The sequence below is a fragment of the Lissotriton helveticus genome, chromosome 4_1, assembly GCF_964261635.1.
Source record: "Lissotriton helveticus chromosome 4_1, aLisHel1.1, whole genome shotgun sequence".
Taxonomy (NCBI): Eukaryota; Metazoa; Chordata; class Amphibia; order Caudata; family Salamandridae; genus Lissotriton; species Lissotriton helveticus.
In genome coordinates this window covers 678,784,261-678,802,485 of record NC_136063.1, presented here as the reverse complement: position 1 = coordinate 678,802,485, position 18,225 = coordinate 678,784,261, and the positions used below count along the sequence as shown (strand labels likewise).

The 18,225-nt window shown below is 41.1% G+C and overlaps 1 protein-coding gene across 1 annotated transcript in view; it reads right to left on the bottom strand.

Annotated features, from left to right (window-relative positions):
• ALKAL1 (ALK and LTK ligand 1) overlaps nucleotides 1-18,225 on the bottom strand; it is a 617,709-nt gene that overhangs the window by 77,628 nt on the left and 521,856 nt on the right. Inside the window, exon 4 of the mRNA XM_078685663.1 lies at nucleotides 11,445-11,525. Coding sequence (XP_078541789.1) covers nucleotides 11,445-11,525 — 81 coding nt within the window. The remainder of the gene's footprint in view (nucleotides 1-11,444; nucleotides 11,526-18,225) is intronic.

The following is an 18,225-nucleotide window of genomic DNA, read 5'->3' as shown; positions in this document are numbered from 1 at the left end:
GATTTTGAATTACCGGAATGGGGCTGCCCTTCCACCCACCCGCATGACCCCTACCGACCTCCACTGCTAGACCCAGACGGCTGATGTTCCAGGTACCTGCAGTTGCCGAGTTGTTTGGATACCTTTGACAAAATCTATTGTGTTTTTTATATGTGGATGATTATTGGTTATATTAAATTGTATAATTTTTTGTTTTTATTGCTCTGTTATCATATTGTTTATAGGTTGTTATAAACTGTATGATTTTTAAACGTGTTTTATTAAACTGATGGTCCTATCTATTTTAGTTCTTTTTGTTTTTTTCTTGTTGTCATCTTATGTCACATGTTTTCTAATGTGTTACTGCCTAGGAATTATTTCGCATACGTTGCCCGGTTGTTTGACATTTGAACATTACGCCGCCATTACTTCGTGCCGTGTTGTGCTGCCTTTGTGTTTGATGTTGGGCGGCTCGGCGATTTCGGCATATTGGTGTCGGAGTAGGCGTTGGCAGCTATATATATTTTTGTGACTGGGTCTGCAGGGAAAACGAGCATACAGGCTGGGGAGGTGGAGAAGTCCTGTTACGGGTCTGTCACGGGTGTTGGAGTAAACGGTCCACCGATACCCTTTGGCTTTCTTTTTCTTCCTCCGGTGCACTTCAAGCTGAATCAGAGGTAAGCCGGAGGTAAGCAGGAGCTAACTGACTGCCTGTACGATGACCAGATCAATCTCTCTAACAGAATAATTGGGTGAACTGGTGTATTGGATAATAACGACTGGTAACGGTGGCTGAGCGTGATACGGGGGAAAGTATTAATCATAAAGGTGATCATAAAGGGGAATTATGCGTTCTGGTAAGGAGAGGACATCAGGATCAACTACAAAACGTACAAAGAAAATACAACAATCTAGGGTGTTAAAAAAGGTTCAATCAAATACTGTTGGACTGAATCAGACTCTAATTTCTCCAATAGCAAGGATGTTTGAGAAATCAGGTAAAATACCAGATAGATTTCAATTCATGAAGGATCCAACTGGAGTTTTGATGACAATGCAAACAGATGTGGAAAATAATAAATTACAGACCCCCATCAAACCTACAAGCAGTGAAAAAATCAATATGCAAGTCACACAAAATAGCCTACAAAACGGAATGTGTAACTTTCAAAGCAAGATAAATGAACAAAAGGACAACGAAATCCAAATCACAGACCAAGATATATTAAGTCTAACTATATCTCCAGGGACAATTCATCAAGAAAAATCAAAAGAAATGGATATATCAGACGCAATAAGTGTACCAGATGTAGTGATTAAGGACACAAATTGCTTTAAAACAACTCTGATTTCAATTTTCCTGAAGTCAATCAAGCATATCAGGGAGGTAGGATGGAACAAAAACAGTTAATGATTCCTATAGAAGTAAATGTAGAAATCAAGAAAAGGTTGCATATAGCTCCTGAGGAAATATTGCCTAAACAGTCGAGCAACCACAGTGGTAAAACCGCAAGTGACATCAAAAAAGACAATGACCATCACGGAATAAGACAAGATAATCCAAATGAGGGGGAAGAGTCAGGGAATAAAGTAATTAATGATTCTGACTCAAAAACAAATGACATCCTCATGGTGGAATATGCAACCTTCTTGGATAATAAATATCAAAATGGCAAGACAACACAAAACAACCCAATGGGAATAAAACAACAAAATATGGGGATAAGTTGGGATATCTTCTATCAAACTTCAACTCTCACATTGGAAGCATTACAATATCAATCCAATAAAATGGATATTCAAATTGATCTTCTAAAAATGATGGCAAACACAGTTGCGGGGATTGATAATAAACTTGCTCAGCTTAATGGCCTGATAGTTAGAGCTCAGAAAGATAACCACGGAATGTATCTACTCACCCATTATAGACAAACTAGCAACAATACCAGAGGTTTTGCATAACATAATAGAAGATACTAAAAGAAACATTCAAAAGAAAAATGGAAACGTCTACGAAAAAGTCAAAGACAATACTAAATATACTAGAACGACTGATAAGATTGATAATGAATATATGAGCGGGACGGAAAGCCTTGAGGGCCCAGAAGTAACATCAATAAGAAAATCGCAGATGAAACTTAATGTACAAGGCGAAAAAATACCATCACTAGATGTACAATTATTGGATCAAATAAGGGATGAAAATACTAGTATTGAAACAAGAGTAGAACAGGAATGTAAGGATCAGGACACTGATGGCTTCACTATCTTGTCAAAACGCCAAAGAAAAAAACTACGTAAAGCAAGGAAAAACGTAAAAACCAAACACTGTGCCGCAATGCAATCGGACGAAGAACAGATAACAACCATAGATGTGAATGGACATGATATAGGAAAAGATTTACCAAGAGAGGATAAAAAGATCTCATCACTTATTAGGAATGACAAAAACAAATATTTTGCTATATTTGAACAAAAACCATCAAGGGAAAATATACCAGAAAAGTGTGCTAAAATAAATCAAATAGGGATGGAACAAAACAATCGGGAGGAAAATATTAATATGAGGAAATCAAAGTTTAAGGGTGAATGGTTAAATATAGATCAGGAACCACCGATGGAGGAAAGTAGAAGATTAGAAGAGCGGGCAGACATAAGGACCTTAGCTAGCCCACCTCAAGCTGAGGACGAGCTACTAAAAGGAGATGAAGAAGAGGATAGTTGCCCGATCACTTATAGTTCTCAAAGAAGGAAGGATAGCACCCCTATAAAAGTAACGTCAAAAACCACTTATCATCAAAATCAGTATGCCGATGAAAAAACAGAAATATATTTTAAACCTAATGTGAGTGAGGAAGATAAAATGATTACAAAATTGCCAGATTGGGATCATTTGTTTATTGAAAACAGGGAAGGGGTAAAAAGAATTACTTATAAATCAAAGCAAGTCAAGGAAACAGATGCTTATAATAACCATCTACCAAATGACAAAGTACAACTTATTTTTACACCGGAATTTGAGTCCAGAGGTAGGCAAGTTACACTAAATCGAGGGAATATACTCAAACTATTTAAGTCAATTCCATCTTTATTTAAAATTGTGAGTGAGGATATCGACTCTATTGAATTTATGACAGGAAAACATAGTCTCCCATATTAATTACATTAAACTCATCGGTAATAGCAGAATAGATTCTAACCGAACAAAAGACATTTGAAGCCTGGGGCATATCAATTACTAAACAAGTCCCAAAGGTTTATCCCACACCGCTTATTTGGCAAACAAGTCCCGTACTAAAAAATGCAAGGGGCATATCCCCTAAGAAAGCAGGAGTAACATTACCGCAAAGGAAATTGGAAAAAAACTCAGAAATAAATGAAAAATGGATCACCATGGCATTACATAGTAATAAGGAACAATGAGCGGATAGAACTGAGGGGCATATTATCAAGGACAGGGGATACATTATCGCCGGTTTTATCGGCAGGAAACTGCCGATAAAGCGGCGATAATGGCCTTGATAATATGCCCTATGAATTCTAATCGAAGCCCATGTTAGATGTGAACACATCTAACATGGGCTTCGATTAGAATTCATAGGGCATGTTATCAAGGCCATTATCGCCGTTTTATCAGCAGTTTCCTGCTTATAAAACCGGCGATAATGTATCGCCTGTCCTTGATAATATGCCCCTAAGTTCCCTTCAGCTAATGCTAAAGGAGATGGGACAAGTGAGAATGTGTTCATGGAACATAAATGGATTGGGAACAAAGATTCACAATGCACACATAGATTCTATATTGCTCCCATGTCAGATTATTTTCTTACAGGAAACATGGGAAACCAAACCATTTATGTTACAAGGATATATAGGTCACTTTGAATATGCAAATAAAATCCATAAATTCGGTCGTCCAAGCGGGGGTCTGGCAACATTTATTTCAAGTGACCTACAGGTTGAGCATGAGCGACTGGACTCAAATAGTACGAACATTCTAATAATCAAACTGAAATATAAAACAACTAATCAGAAACCAAATTCTTTATATTTGATTAATGTGTATATACAGCCAACACGCACTAGTAGGGAATCAACTTGTGCAACACTTAATAATTTTCTATTGGAACAGATATTGGAGACCCGCCTGCAGATTTTATGATGACTGGGGACTTTAATCTAAATTTAATGTCACCTTTTATAAGGGATGATACTTCTCAATCACAAGATCATCAATGGTCAATCCCCCAACAGGAGCTAGGAAAAGAGTTTAACTCCCTCCGTAATAAAATCGGCACACAATTTGTTAAAGACATGGAAGCGATGGGTCTGCGAATTCTTAATGGTCGATTTAAAGCAGATATGCCACCAGCATATACATACTTCATGCACAATGCAAGGTCGAGGATTGATTACACAATGACATCACTTAATATTTTTCAGAACATTATCTCATATCAGCTAGAGAAAGTTACGGATAGTGATCACTGTCAGCAGATAATAACAATCAATATTAGCAGTAATACAAACCAACTGTACGAAACAGTCCAGGGGTGAATTGGAACTGTAAACTATAAAAAATTGTTTTGGACTGTCGGGAATAAGGAAGCGACGAATGAACAAGTTGAGAGAATAATAGAGATTTGCTTCAATGATAGAACATTGGAAACATCGATAGAACAGTGGGTATATTTTACCAAGAAGCTGGTTAAACCCCAATCTCAACCTCAAATGCAATTAAATAAAAGGAACCAAAAGGAGGAACGAAAGGAAAAGAGAACATATATAAACCTTCCATATACAATTACGAAATTAAAAAGAGCTAGAAATATGATGAGAAGGCAAATGAAGAAATCCGTCGCTAACAAGGAAATATTAGGCAAATTGAAATCTCTAAATCAAAACTTGAAGAAATTAATATGGAATGAAAAAAATCAAGCAAAACAAGTATTATGGGCAAAAGTATTCCATGCAAGCAAACAAACAAATGCAAGAGAGTTCTGGAAAATCATAAATGGACTGGTTTGACCAAATAAATTGGTGGTTTCATCTGCACTAACTGAGCAAGAATGGGTCACATTTCTTAGAAAACATCTAAACCAGAATGGTACAGCAATGACAAAAATTGACGACGTTTATTTGTGCTTTTCGTCGCCCAGGGTCTGTGTGTGTGTTTGTTTGCGGGTCCCGGTTTCCCTCCATGTTTTTTAAGGGGTAGGACGCGTCCTTTGGGCTCCCTGGTTCTGTTCGGCTCTCCTGCTCTCCCTGCGCTCACGGGTGTGGGCTGCGTTGTATCAGTTAGGAGAGTGTCGGTCTGAAGATTTTAAGGTCCTTTGTTTAAACCCAGGTTTCAGTGCATGTTGAATTTCTGCTTTGCATATCACATGGGATGTTTGGAGTCGATTCAGTTTGTCTTTGTTCTTCGTTACCACCACTTTCGTTTGTGTTGTGGTGTGGATGTACTTGGTTGAGGCCTCTGTTCCACGCAGGTTCGGTTCTCGTCTGGGCTGCTCAGTTGAGCTGGGTCCTGTGGCTATACACACCTGTATGCCCTTTGCGTGTGGGTGCTCCTGGAGTTCCCTGTTTAGCGCGGACTGCTTGTTGCATTTTTAGGTCCTTTCTGGTATGTCTCCTAGGAGCCTGTGCCTGCCTTTTTTGTAGTAGGTGTCGCATCCTTCCGGGTGGGTCACCCTTGCGATGTTGATTGCTCCCCTCTCTCTTTTGGCTGCCTACGGTCTTGGTGTCTTTTTTGACCGGCTTACGACTTCTCTCTGGGGCCTGTTGGATGTTGCTGTTGGCTCCGTGCGGTCTGGTTCCATGCGTTCTCTGTCCTCCTTCGGCCTTAGCCGGGGCAATTTTTTCTCAGTCGGCACTTCGCCTCTCGGGGGTCCGGGTTTTCGGGCTTCCCGGTGTTCTTCTGTCCCAGGCTAGTTTTTTTCCTGCTCACGGTTGCCTCTCCCTGGGTCATTTTTTCCACTCTTCTGTTCTGTGGGTTTGCCCCCATCTGGGCATCCCCTTCTGTTCTGTTGGTGCTTGTGAGGTTCCATGAAGCAGCTTGGCTTTGGTTTGTGCTCACTTTGTAAGTCATGTGGCGAGGAAGACTAACGAGGAGGTAATGCCCCGGTTACTTACCGGTAATCTTCATTACCCCGAGTATGATCTTCCTCGCCACATGAGTTCCCATCCCTCCCTCCCTGTCTGGCTATCGGCTTCATGTTTCTGCTTGGTGGTTTCAGGCTGATGGGTTGGGCCGGTCCGCCTCTTATAAAGGTCATGGGTGTGATGGGTCGGCCATATTGGGAAGGGAAGGGATGGGAGGCATGGGAGGCTGACTCTTTTCTTTTGCTTGGAGGGTTCTGGTGTGGAGCTGAAGCTCAATTTGTAAGTCATGTGGCGAAGAAGACTATACTCGGAGTAATGAAGATTACCGGTAAGTAACCGGGGCAAACACAATGTCCTTGCTTTGGGCCTCTTCATTGCAGGAACTAGAACCAAATGCAGGTACTCCCTTGCCCAGTCCTGGCACTGCTCACATGCAGCATGTGAGCAGTGCCCTCATTAAATGGAGTGGCTTCACTCGGTGCTTCACAGTGCACCGTAGGCCTACACTTACTCTCAATCCAGCTGTTTTAAGACATATGGGTTGAGGGGTTTATAGTGTGCATGTCCAGCCAAAAAGACATGCACACTTTAAACAGTGCATTAGACCGCCCACCCTCCTCCCTGCTGCTGTCAGTCAGCAGCAGCCCCGGTCCTGACACTCGGCTCGAGACAGGGGGTGAAAATTAAAATGGTATGAACTACCATTTTATTTTTCATCTCTTGTGACGTTGGGGGGGTTTTAAGTGGTATGACACTCCTCCGCTCCAACGGGGGAGCCACCTCTGTTAATTGCAATCTCGGGTGTCCTCATAAGTACATTAGACTATAATAGAGGGGTTTCCTCTTACTTGACTGCTCATCAGATTTGTTCTGTGGACCTTAATCTGAAACCTAAAAGAAACATATGTTGAATTTAGCAGTGAATGCTGCCAATCTGACTTCGGGGGGCAGCGCAGGGAAAAATAATAACAAACAAAAAATATTTAAACTTACCTTTCACTGCTGGCCCGCAATATTCTTCTCCCTCGCTGTGCTGCACTATGCTGCTCCTGGCACTACAATCACCAGGAGAACAGGCTCCCAGACTCCCCTCGCAATCCCAGTGCTTCTCTCATGCAATTACTCCCAGCATGAGACAAGTGCTGGGATTGGGTGGAGCAGGCCAGTTTCACGCTGCAGCAGGGACTGGGAGCCTGTGCTCCAGGGCACTGCTGATATCTCAGAGGAACAGCCTGGAGATACCAAAGTGCACATGTCGGTTTGGCTGGCCATAGACGGCCGGCCAAATCGACATGCGCACTTTCAGGGCCTACCACAACTCCTCCCTGCTGCTGACGATGAGACATGGCCTCTTCCCACACCAGACTCGCAGACTGGAAGTGAAAAATAAAAGCACAATAGACAAGTTTTATTGTCGTTCTATTTTTCTTTTGTCTGCTGACATTTCACCAGTGGGGCAATGCTTTCTGCCATAGAGGAGGAGCCTCCCCAGGTTGAATTGATGGGGATGAATGGAATTGATTTATACGAAGGTAACACATTTTCCTCGTGTAGAAAAAAGAAAAGAGAAGAACTGCACTTGCTGTTTTTTTTTTGGATTGACATTTATACAAGTGTACGTGTCCTCATAAGAACATTGCTTTCAAATAAAGATGTCAGGAGTTCTCTTGTAATTCATGTAGCATTTGCTGCTTCCAAAAAGTGCTACAGAAATCCGATGCGTATTAAAAAATATCCTTAACTCTGGTACTTTTATTATTACATCAATAAAAATTATTTAACAGAAAAAAAAATCCATAACATAGAGAAGACAACTTATGCCAAGTTTTCAATGCATCTTCACTTCAACCGTTAACTCTACGAGCCAGAGTAAGTACTTAAAAGCATAGAATTGACACAACCAAGATGCATGAAGCACAGATGATCGAAGCCCCAACTAAGAAGTGGGCTGAAGGGGGAGTGATATTACCACACCCAGTAAATACCATCATCTCAGGATGCGTAATTTCACGAGTGAGGTAAATACCTCATATTCCTTATTTTTGATTGGAAATGAGCCATAACATGTAGAATCAATGTTTAATGTACTAAATTCTACATGCTTTGCCTTTTTACAGGCCCTTTTCCTTAATACATTTTGGCAGATTTTACCTGCCAAAATCTGTTAGGGGTAAGTGTGTGATTTTCATAATTATCGCTCAGATCGGAATTCTGTACTTACTAATAAATGTAAATGAAAACGGTCAAGCTAATCTATGAAATCCTCGACTTTATCTTTTAACTGAAAAATCCCATTGAAAATGTATTTGAAGCGCTTATAAAACTATTGGCCTGATGTATGAGGCTCCTTGTGCCGTCGGAAACGTCACCTTTTTTTGACGTTCTGTGATGCAGGAGCCTGCTCCATAGTTATGTGGCAGCACTAAGCCACTTTTTTTATCTTAATGCTGCCTTAACTCAGTTTTCTGTGTTAAAGGGGAATGCAATGGGTGTTGCTGGGGGCGTTCCCAGCAGCATCCATGGGTCTGAAGCAGTGCCAAAAACGTAGAGTAAGGGAGGCACAACGAGGAGAAATATCTTTTTCTCATTGTTTTCCCTTTTTTTTCATGTGTGCTGCATTCAGCAGCACACATAGAAAGAGGAAAACGCCTCTTCTGGTTGTTTCCATGCAGGAAAGGAAACCTTCCTGCACAGAAATACTCATCCCCGCAATGCAGGCATCCTTGCACCATGGTGTAAAGGTGCCTGAGTTGGCGCATGGAATCCCAAGTGTGCGTCGGTGCAGGGGAAAAGGACACAAATACACAGTTTCTGATAGATAAATTCCCTTTTCTTTTACTGTAGGGCAGCGCAGCTGTAAGGCTTCCAGCACTGCACTATGGTAAAACCTCACAAATGAGGCCCCATGATTCCTGATTTTGGAAATATGGAGTAAATTAGAGCAGTCAGTTGAGGCATATGATGTATAATTTAGATCCATTTTAGAGTTTACTTTACATGACTGCATATAGGAACATTGTGCACCAAGGTCTAGAAAGCATAGGACGAAAAACAGTCTAGGTAAATGAAGGGAATGCAACACGTATTGCTTGGCAAGTGCATCTGTCCAAATTCTCTAGCTCATGTGCACCTGTAATGTAAATATATAACCACTTACATACCAATGGCCTAGTCAGTGACAGGATGAAGTAATGTTACTGCCATGCATTGGGAGGGGGCATTGTTTATCCATTTAAACCAGAGCAAATGAAGAGTAAGCAACAATGCATGTCTCAGTAGTCATAGGAGGTTTACACAAAAGTGTTCAGACAAACAAATCATCTTTGTGTTTACACAAGACAATTGGTATGCATACTGAGAACTGACAAAATGGCTCACTTTACTGAGGCAATCCAATACTAAATTCTATTTAAAGAAATATTTCATGCTGATTTTCATAAAGTTACAGTTTTCTTGGAATTCACAAGACTTCTAACTGATCACATGTAAATCTGTTAAAGGAAAGATTTAGATGCATCTGTCAAACCCTTCACTAGCAGAGCTTGCACTAGAAGGCACACATAAACCTCAGCATTGTTTGGCTATTAAAAAATATGCTGTTTGGGAATTTTGTTTATTCCAATTTTTTGAGGGGACGAATGTCCCCATTTTTCTGATGAGGAATTTTGGTATTGATAGTTTGTCCTCAGAATTACCATAAGTGCAGAGAGAAGTCATTCTAGTAGCACAATTAATTAGTATTCCAACTTTTCTCAGATGGAATGGGGAATTGCTGGGAAAATAAATGTTACTGCAAATCATTTCTTCAATTAATTCTCAATGTTCTGCTGACAAATACCATTAAGAATGTTCTGGACAAATGTGTCCCTAGGAAATCTGCGTATAGTAGTGTGCATGCTGATTTAATGAAATATAATACCAATTCGAGAGAAAATGTCGGATTCCATCCAAATCTATCTTAGAACGAAACTTCAAATTAAGTTCTAAGGGCCCAATTAGGCATTTTGAGGGTGTGGTAGAGGGTGGTACGCCATCGCAATGCTCCTGCACAACCAGAGCTGTGTGAGCAGCGCCTGCCAGATTATGAGTGTTTTTCGTGTCTGGCAGGCGTTTTCTTGGTGATCCCACGGGGTGCCCCTGAAACTAGGCCTTGCAATGGGAACGTCAAAGGCAGTATCTGCATGGCATGGACTGGTGCAGTCCATGCAGGGCAGGCATTGGAGTACATGCACACAGGGGGGCAAAACATGTGCTCTCCTGCGTGCTCCCCATGGCCCAGAGGCAAGAGGAGTCCCTGCACAGTCCCCTTTGTTTCCTCCCTGCCAGTTTTCGTGAAGGAAGAAGCACCATAAAAACCTTGGCAGAGCGTTAACTCGTAATATGCTTGGTGGGACCGCATCGCTCCAGTGAAGCATATTGCGGCCTAAAGACCGCTACCCCACCATCAGGTATCTCTGATCCCTAGTTGTTGCGGCAGTGCAATGGTGGTCTGACCGCTCAAATTGTAATGGGGTGGTCAGACTGCTGGCACGGTGGTTACTGGGTCGCAACCATTGCGCCACTGTGAGTCTGGCCGTCGATGGATGGCCAGACTCATTATCAGGACCTTAGTCTTGTAGGACAACCTGGGTGTGAAAAAGCATCCAGATGTTCCTATTGCATAGATCTTCACTGGATGTACGACGTTACAACGCAGGCTATTACAACGCCTGCCTTTACAACGCGGTTTTTACATCGCAAACCTTTACAACGCATAGTGCTTTTATGCGCTGGATAGTGATTTATTTAATTTACTATTCCAACTCCAGTCCCCGTGGATAGTAGGGAAGGTGTTGGATAGTAAATTAAATATATTCCCTATCCTAGAGCGCCCCCCAGCGCAATGCGTTGTAATGGTTTGCGTTGTAATGACCGCGTTGTAAAAGTTTCGTTGTAAGTGATGTTTACCATCTTCACTGTTTTACAGTGGCGGCCACTTTGATGTTCCTAACCTGGCATAATACATGATGTCACTATTCACACTAAACTTATGACTTGAAAACTCCTCCTGGCTTATGGATTTCCTCCAAAGAATTCTTGAACTGAGATCCGCCATTGGTGAGAGTGAATGAGATACCTAATATAAGTTTCCTTGCACAGGGACTGTTGTGAGTCCGGGCCAGAGAGATCTGAGTAGATTTCAAATTCCCTATGTTCACGTAAAATAAGCAAAACATCCTGAAAAAGGATTACTGGTGAATGGGTATGCTGATAATATGGACAAGATATATTATATCCAGTGCATTTGAAAAAGAGGGGTTACGCACGCCAAATAAAGTTGCATTTTTTAAATGTTGAAAAGGAATATCTTGGACTCTACTTACATGCTGGTATTGAGCAATCCCTTGTGTTGTGGTAGAGTCGATGAAAACTCCTATTGCACTCGGCTGAAAATGTAACAGGTCCTGATTGAAAAAAATAAGATAACACTGTTATACAAATGTCTGCAATTTGGGCAATGACCCTAACACAACACAACCATGTTAAATAAGTGAGGTCGAGAGCAAAATGAGTTTCACTACAATATTCAGAAATGATTCGGGAAGGCTACTCTATTTGAGCTTTTGCCAGCCACATGCCATACTTTCAGAGCTAGCATAGCTCGTATATTATTGTGACAAACAAGCTAGACAGCCTTGTCAAAAGAAGATGGGAAGGATTCTCAGATTAAGAAACGAACATTGGCTCATGCACTCTGAAGCATTCAACAAAAAGACACACATTGAATATTAGAACATGTGCAAATGTCTACAGACCGTCACATCTATATATATATCCACAGAAAAAAACATAGGTTTCAGGGGTGTTATAGTTAGCTGGCCATTTCCCTCGTACAAAACCATAGAAATTCCTCCGTTATAGTTAGTTCTGCTAACTATAACAAACGCGCCCGCAATAAACTGCTAATGATGTCACATATTGCATCATTTATGACATGGTCAGTGACATCACTGATGACATCACGGATGACATCTCAAATGATATCACTGATGGCATCACTGATGACATCATCCATGTGACACTCTGATACACCTCATCATATACTAGTATAACCTTTCATCACTCACTGTAAAATTTTAAATTAAATGTTTTAAGAGTTACCACTTTATTCCAATCAAGATGGCTTCAGGTGTGCCTACCGCCAGTGGGTAATACCCATTCGCACATACAGGTAGTCACGCACACAGATAAACAAACGTATGGACATCAATGCACACAGGCGAACAAATGACATGCTTCTGAGTGGTACAGGTTAATGTGCAGCAGCGGAGCACAGGATGAAGTGAGCCTGAACCATCTAATACAAGTGCCCCGGAGATGCAACTGATGTGTCACAGTGGCACTTTGGTATTACACAAGAGACAGCAGATGCTTACACATCCCCTTCTGTAATATTGATAATGGCGGTCCTAAATATACACCAACCAATCTCACTGGGGTGCTATCTCATTGTCATTGGAGCATAGTCTTATGCGAATTAAGAAACACTCTTCACCTGTGTTATATTACAGAAGCACGAACAGAGGTTAATAGCAGCAACAGCAGCAAGAAACTTTATTCGGTTGTTCTTATTGACAACCATAAAAGCATTTACATTATACAATTATTAACACGATTTGTCATTAAAAGAAGAAATAAAATAAAAATAGAGTCGTAAACAAGGCTGATCTACATTATACATTCAAAATATTTAAAAAAGTCCTTAAAAGAAACAGGAAATAACAATTCATATATCAATACTTTTAACCTTCCATACTATTTCGAAATTTCATTGCCAATTTTAAAAAACTACATATATACAGTGTGTATTCACTTCTTAGCAGCTGAAGGAAGTGTATAGCAGGGCGAAATTGTAAAAAATTCAGCTTTTTCAAGCAGGGTTTTAAATATAACTTCCTCGGTATAACATAATATGGACAAAAAAACAAAAAGTGTGCCAGGTCTTGCGGAGACTTATCGTCGCAGCCGCAAGCCGGTAACACTTGCCCACGATGAGAACCCCTAGGAACAGCCAGCAGTAAATGAAACAGGTTAAACCTGAACCTTGTCAATAGAAAACGGTCATAACTAGATATTTGCCATGTTAGGTACGGTTCCAAAAGCAGTGTACTTTTTATTAGTACGTGATTTCGTACACTATCTTTTTTTAATTCACATGACTCCCTATCCTGGTATCTAGAATCAATAAAAGCCTTCTTGACCGCAATAACATCCGATTTAGTGATAGATTCAGGAAATAAGAAAAGTGAAGGACGACCTAAATCAGTAAAGCACTTATACAAGTACTTTAACCAGGGAACCTTCATCCTGTTATCCCATGTAAGTGCTTCTCTTAATATAAGCTGGGTGAGTGGTATGTTGTCGTTTAGCCAACAGTTCATCCAGCATAGTAGGGGATTTACTGCAATTTTGTCACATATGAAGGGGACCCCCAATTCCTCGTGCACAGAGAAATTTGCCGTACCCCTGGGGACCCTTAATAATTGTTTTAGAAAGTTATTTTCAACTATCTCTAGGGCTTCCAGAGGAGCATATCCCCATATTTCACTACCGTAGCATGCTATAGTAACACTTTTGGCCTGGTAAAGTTGGAGTAATGCAGCAACTGGGCTGTTTCCCATTTTCCTGGAAAAGTCCATTATGGCCGCATTTGCCCTGATAACCTCTCCCTTCTTTTTTAGAATCACGGGTCCCCAATTTAATTGAGTGTCAAATAGGACCCCAAGGTAAGAGAATGTGTTTGTTACAGGGATTTGTACTCCATTTACATTTAAGCGATTTGGTTTTTTGCTTCCTTGGCCAACTTTCATTATGTAGGATTTAGAATTGTTAATACTTAAATCTCTATTTTTCATAAAGGAAAAAAAAGAGTCTAATAAAATTTGAAGTCCATTGGCGGTCCTAGATAAAAGGACTGCGTCGTCCGCATATAGCAGAACCGGCAGTCCCTTTCGGCCAATGTACGGGTAGTCTGTATTGGTGCTTAAAAGGTGCTCTTCCAAATCATTTATGTAGAGGTTAAAAAGGAACGGGGCCAGGATGCATCCTTGTCGAACACCCCGATACACTCCAAAGTCTTTTGTCACATTTAGATCTTGTGTGTATCTGACATTCGCATTGGTATCAGAATGCATATCTTCTAGCAAATTAACCAAGTTCTGGTCCACACCCATTTTTGCCATGGCGCCCCAGAGCTTCCCGCGACTCACACAATCGAAAGCCGAGGAAAGATCCATGAACGCCATGTGGATCGTTCCTTGCCGGGCCTTAGTATACTTCCCAATGATAAGGTATAAATTTAAGCATTGAGAGATCGTAGAATGCCCAGGTCTAAATCCGTATTGGATTGAGGATATTATTTTGTTTTCCTCCGACCACCTGACCAATCTATTCAAAATTACTCCTCCCACGACTTTGACCACGGAGTTTATTAGCGATATTGGTCTGTAGCAAAGAGGACTATTGCGGTCTCCTTTCTTAAATACGGGCACGATAGTAGATACCCCCCAAGATTTTGGGCATCCACATGACACAGCCGCATTAAGTACTGCTGTAAGGACCGGTGCCCAAAGTACTATACGAGATTTAAAAAGGTCGGGGGGAAGGCCATCAGGTCCTGGGGCCTTGTTGTTTGCTAGCCCTTCAATTCCCTTTATTACCTCATCAATTGAGAAGAGCAATAAATTTTCTCTACTTTCATTCAATCTGTATTCTGTTTGCGACTCATTATTTTTAAAAATAGAGCTGAAGTGGTTAATCCATTCTTCCTCTGGGATATTAGTGCCCACATTGGAAGCGCTAGTGTTGTCAAATATAGGCTTATTAATAATCTCCCAGAACTTCGAGCTGTTTTTCAAGGTCTCGGGGTCTAACAAAGACTCCCATAGACTTTTTTTTACCGCTCGTTTGCGATTGGCACATGATTTCTTATACCTATCCCGCAGGTCCCTGACAAGCATTAGGTCTCTAGGTTTTATTTTTAGGGCTTTTTTAAGTTCACGACTGGCCTTCGAACAATCACTGTCAAACCATTTTGGATTACTGTTTGGGTTGACTTTCCCTTTTGTAGGTACCGTTAAAATTGACTCCACCTTTTTGGCAATCTCCTTGAAAGATGCTAAGATTTGTAAAGGCGCTGATTCAGGAGATGTACATACTGACAGTTCATGGTTACACACGTTGTTAATAGAGGAGTAAAACTGTTCACAATCCACCATTGACCATTTTAAGCGTTGTTTACCGTTAATACATTTTATAAGACCTCGGTCCTCACGGGGATTGCGTTTTTCAAATGTATTCTCACCCATTGTAATACATATAGGGATATGGTCGCTATATATGCTCAATTGAATCGAGAAATCCTCAACAATATTAACAAGGTCTGCCGATAGTAAAACATGGTCTATGTATGTCCCTGTCGCATGACCTTTAAATGTGGGAATTGGGAAAACAGTTAGCTCCGATACTATTGACATAGCTATAAAGAAATTGTTTTCATTCAACAGATCATTTAGTTCTGTTCCCCTCCGTGAGTGATCAAAATGAATACCTTCCGTGCTATTACAACCCATTTGACCAGCAATTATCATACTAGGGTTCCCACATAAGTGTGTGTTAAAATCACCTACTATTATCTTTTGGCGAGGCAAAGAACCAACATTTGCCCTTAGGAATTCACGCAGAGACTCAATATTACAATCTCCGGACTGATTCACAGCGTTGTAAAAATTGATCAGTACAAGTTTTGTTTTACCCCTCCTGAACTCTAGAACCTGAATATTACTGTTACCTGAATGGTGTTCAACTCTATGGCATACAAGTGTCAAGCTAACAAAAATTGCCAAACCCCCTTTTGCTCTTCCGCTAGCTGATGGAACTGCAGGAATAATAAAACTCTGGTAGCCTTCAATATGTACATTTTTTCCTGCTACCCAAGTTTCTTGGAGACATATTATCGGATATTCTTTGACAAAAGACAACCATCCTTTATCACTCAGTTTATCATGGAGTCCTGCTATGTTCCACGATAATACCCTCTCCTTGCATTTTTGCAGTTCACATTGTGTTATATCAGCTTTCTCATATACATCTAAACTAGTGGATATTGGACCTGTGCTGCAACAAACCCGTTCTAACACAGAATTGGCCATAGTATGTACTGAGAAGGGGACTGGATTTATATCATTATGTAGTCTAGTTATATCAGTTAACTGATTCGCAACTCCCAACATCGCAACATTACTACCTTGCAATTCTAGGATTTGGTTGTCATTTCCTAAACCTACGTCGTCTGACAGGCAATCATTGTGGTCAGGATTAAAAGGTGTATCAGGTAGTCATTCCACCCCTTCCAGCCCACCCTCATCAAGAAAGACATCGTACCTGTTGGAAATAGGGATGTTAAAACGATTATTGAAGTGGCTAGGATGTTGATGATCTTGTTGATATGACCGTATTGGACGTTCCCTTCTGTCCATACTGTAACCCCAGTTGTTAGTTGGTACACCAAAACCCCAGCCATTAATTGTTTCTGGCCAAATTGGCCTGATATGGGTATGACTTGGCTTAGGGTATGTCATACTTCGATGTTTTTTGCCAAAAAATTCTAAGGTGAGGGGAATGATGGTACCTCTCCTGCGCTGAGGCGGCAGGATGTTTGGTAGAATGTTTGGTAAAATAGCAGAGTTTACAAAATTTATAATTATACAGTCCCCTTTAAATTTTTGGGGGTTTTGCCCTATCCACGGAACCCGTCTAGCTGACTTAATGTCTCCAGCTAGCTGTTGTTTCCCCCATGGGGCCAACTGCATGTTTCCAGATAACCAGTGCAGGGCCTTACTTGTTAACGCCGTGGGGGATTCTGATTGATCTGTTGCTAGTGGGGGGGCATTTGCCAGTACCAGCACTAATGGTGCCGCATCTTCTATAAAGTGTAATGTATCTTCTTCTGCTCCTGGTGCAGACAGTACAGGGGGGTTTAGGGGCTGAACCTCTATTGACAGTGAATGATTAGACACGGTATTTGGAATCTGTTCCAATAGAATTGCTTGTGTAGTATTGGAATTCGTGCCTCCCTCTATTCCTAGTCCAAAAGCCTCTTTTACGGGTGAAGCCAAATTTGTGACTGTTACAGATATCTTTAACACCTCTTCTACTATCTTTTTCTGATCTGCTCCTAATTTCTTTACATCCGCAGATAGCTTATCCAGTTTAGCCACTACAGGTTTAATTAAAGCTTTAAATTTAATATCAATTAATTCTGCTATCCTGGATAATAGCTCTTCATCCACGTTTAACTTCTCAGCATCTTCTCCTTTCCCCCTACTTTTTTCCTTGCTTCTCACAGGTGACACAGCCCTCTTCCTCCCAGAGTGAGCTCCACCACGATGTATTTGTGGTTTTCTACACTTTCTGATAGCACGAGTAGCAGGGACTTGAGCTGGGGGATCAGCGTCATTATTTATCTGTTCACTCTCCAGCACATTTGAATCTTGCTCAGTATCAACTAACTGGGAATCAGAGTCATTTTCCTGAGCTGAGTCTTGTCCTTGTGTTATATGAACACTCTGGTTTAAGGTACCATTATCTTGTGTATCAGTATCTAGGATTACACTTCCCTCCACCTGAGAAGGTATATCAATCCACGGTGAATCTGGAGATGGGCTTAGGGGGGATAGAATAGGGGATTGACTAAGGCCTAAGGATTGTCTCCTTTCGTTATTAATCTTTGACACTACATGAACCATATAGTTGTCCATGGTATTACCCCCCGCCACAGGAATCTTTTTTGGCATTCTAGTTTATACTAACTATTGATACCCACTCTATATCAATCGGACAGTAAGAGAGGGCATACGTAATACAATGCAAGTATATCAAAGGTTTAAATTATAAACAGGGGAACAAAGTCTTACTGCAACCAAACAAATCCGGGTCAGCAGGGGCAGAGTGGCGCGCCCAGTCCAGTCTCAGTCTGTCTCGGACTGTCTAAGACTGTCCGCCCTTAGTCCGGGCTTTGTCCCGGGATAGGTCCCGCACACGCGTCCCGCTAACGCGTGATCTGCCCAAGTTAAATACGGATCCTGGTTTAGGGGGCAGAGACAC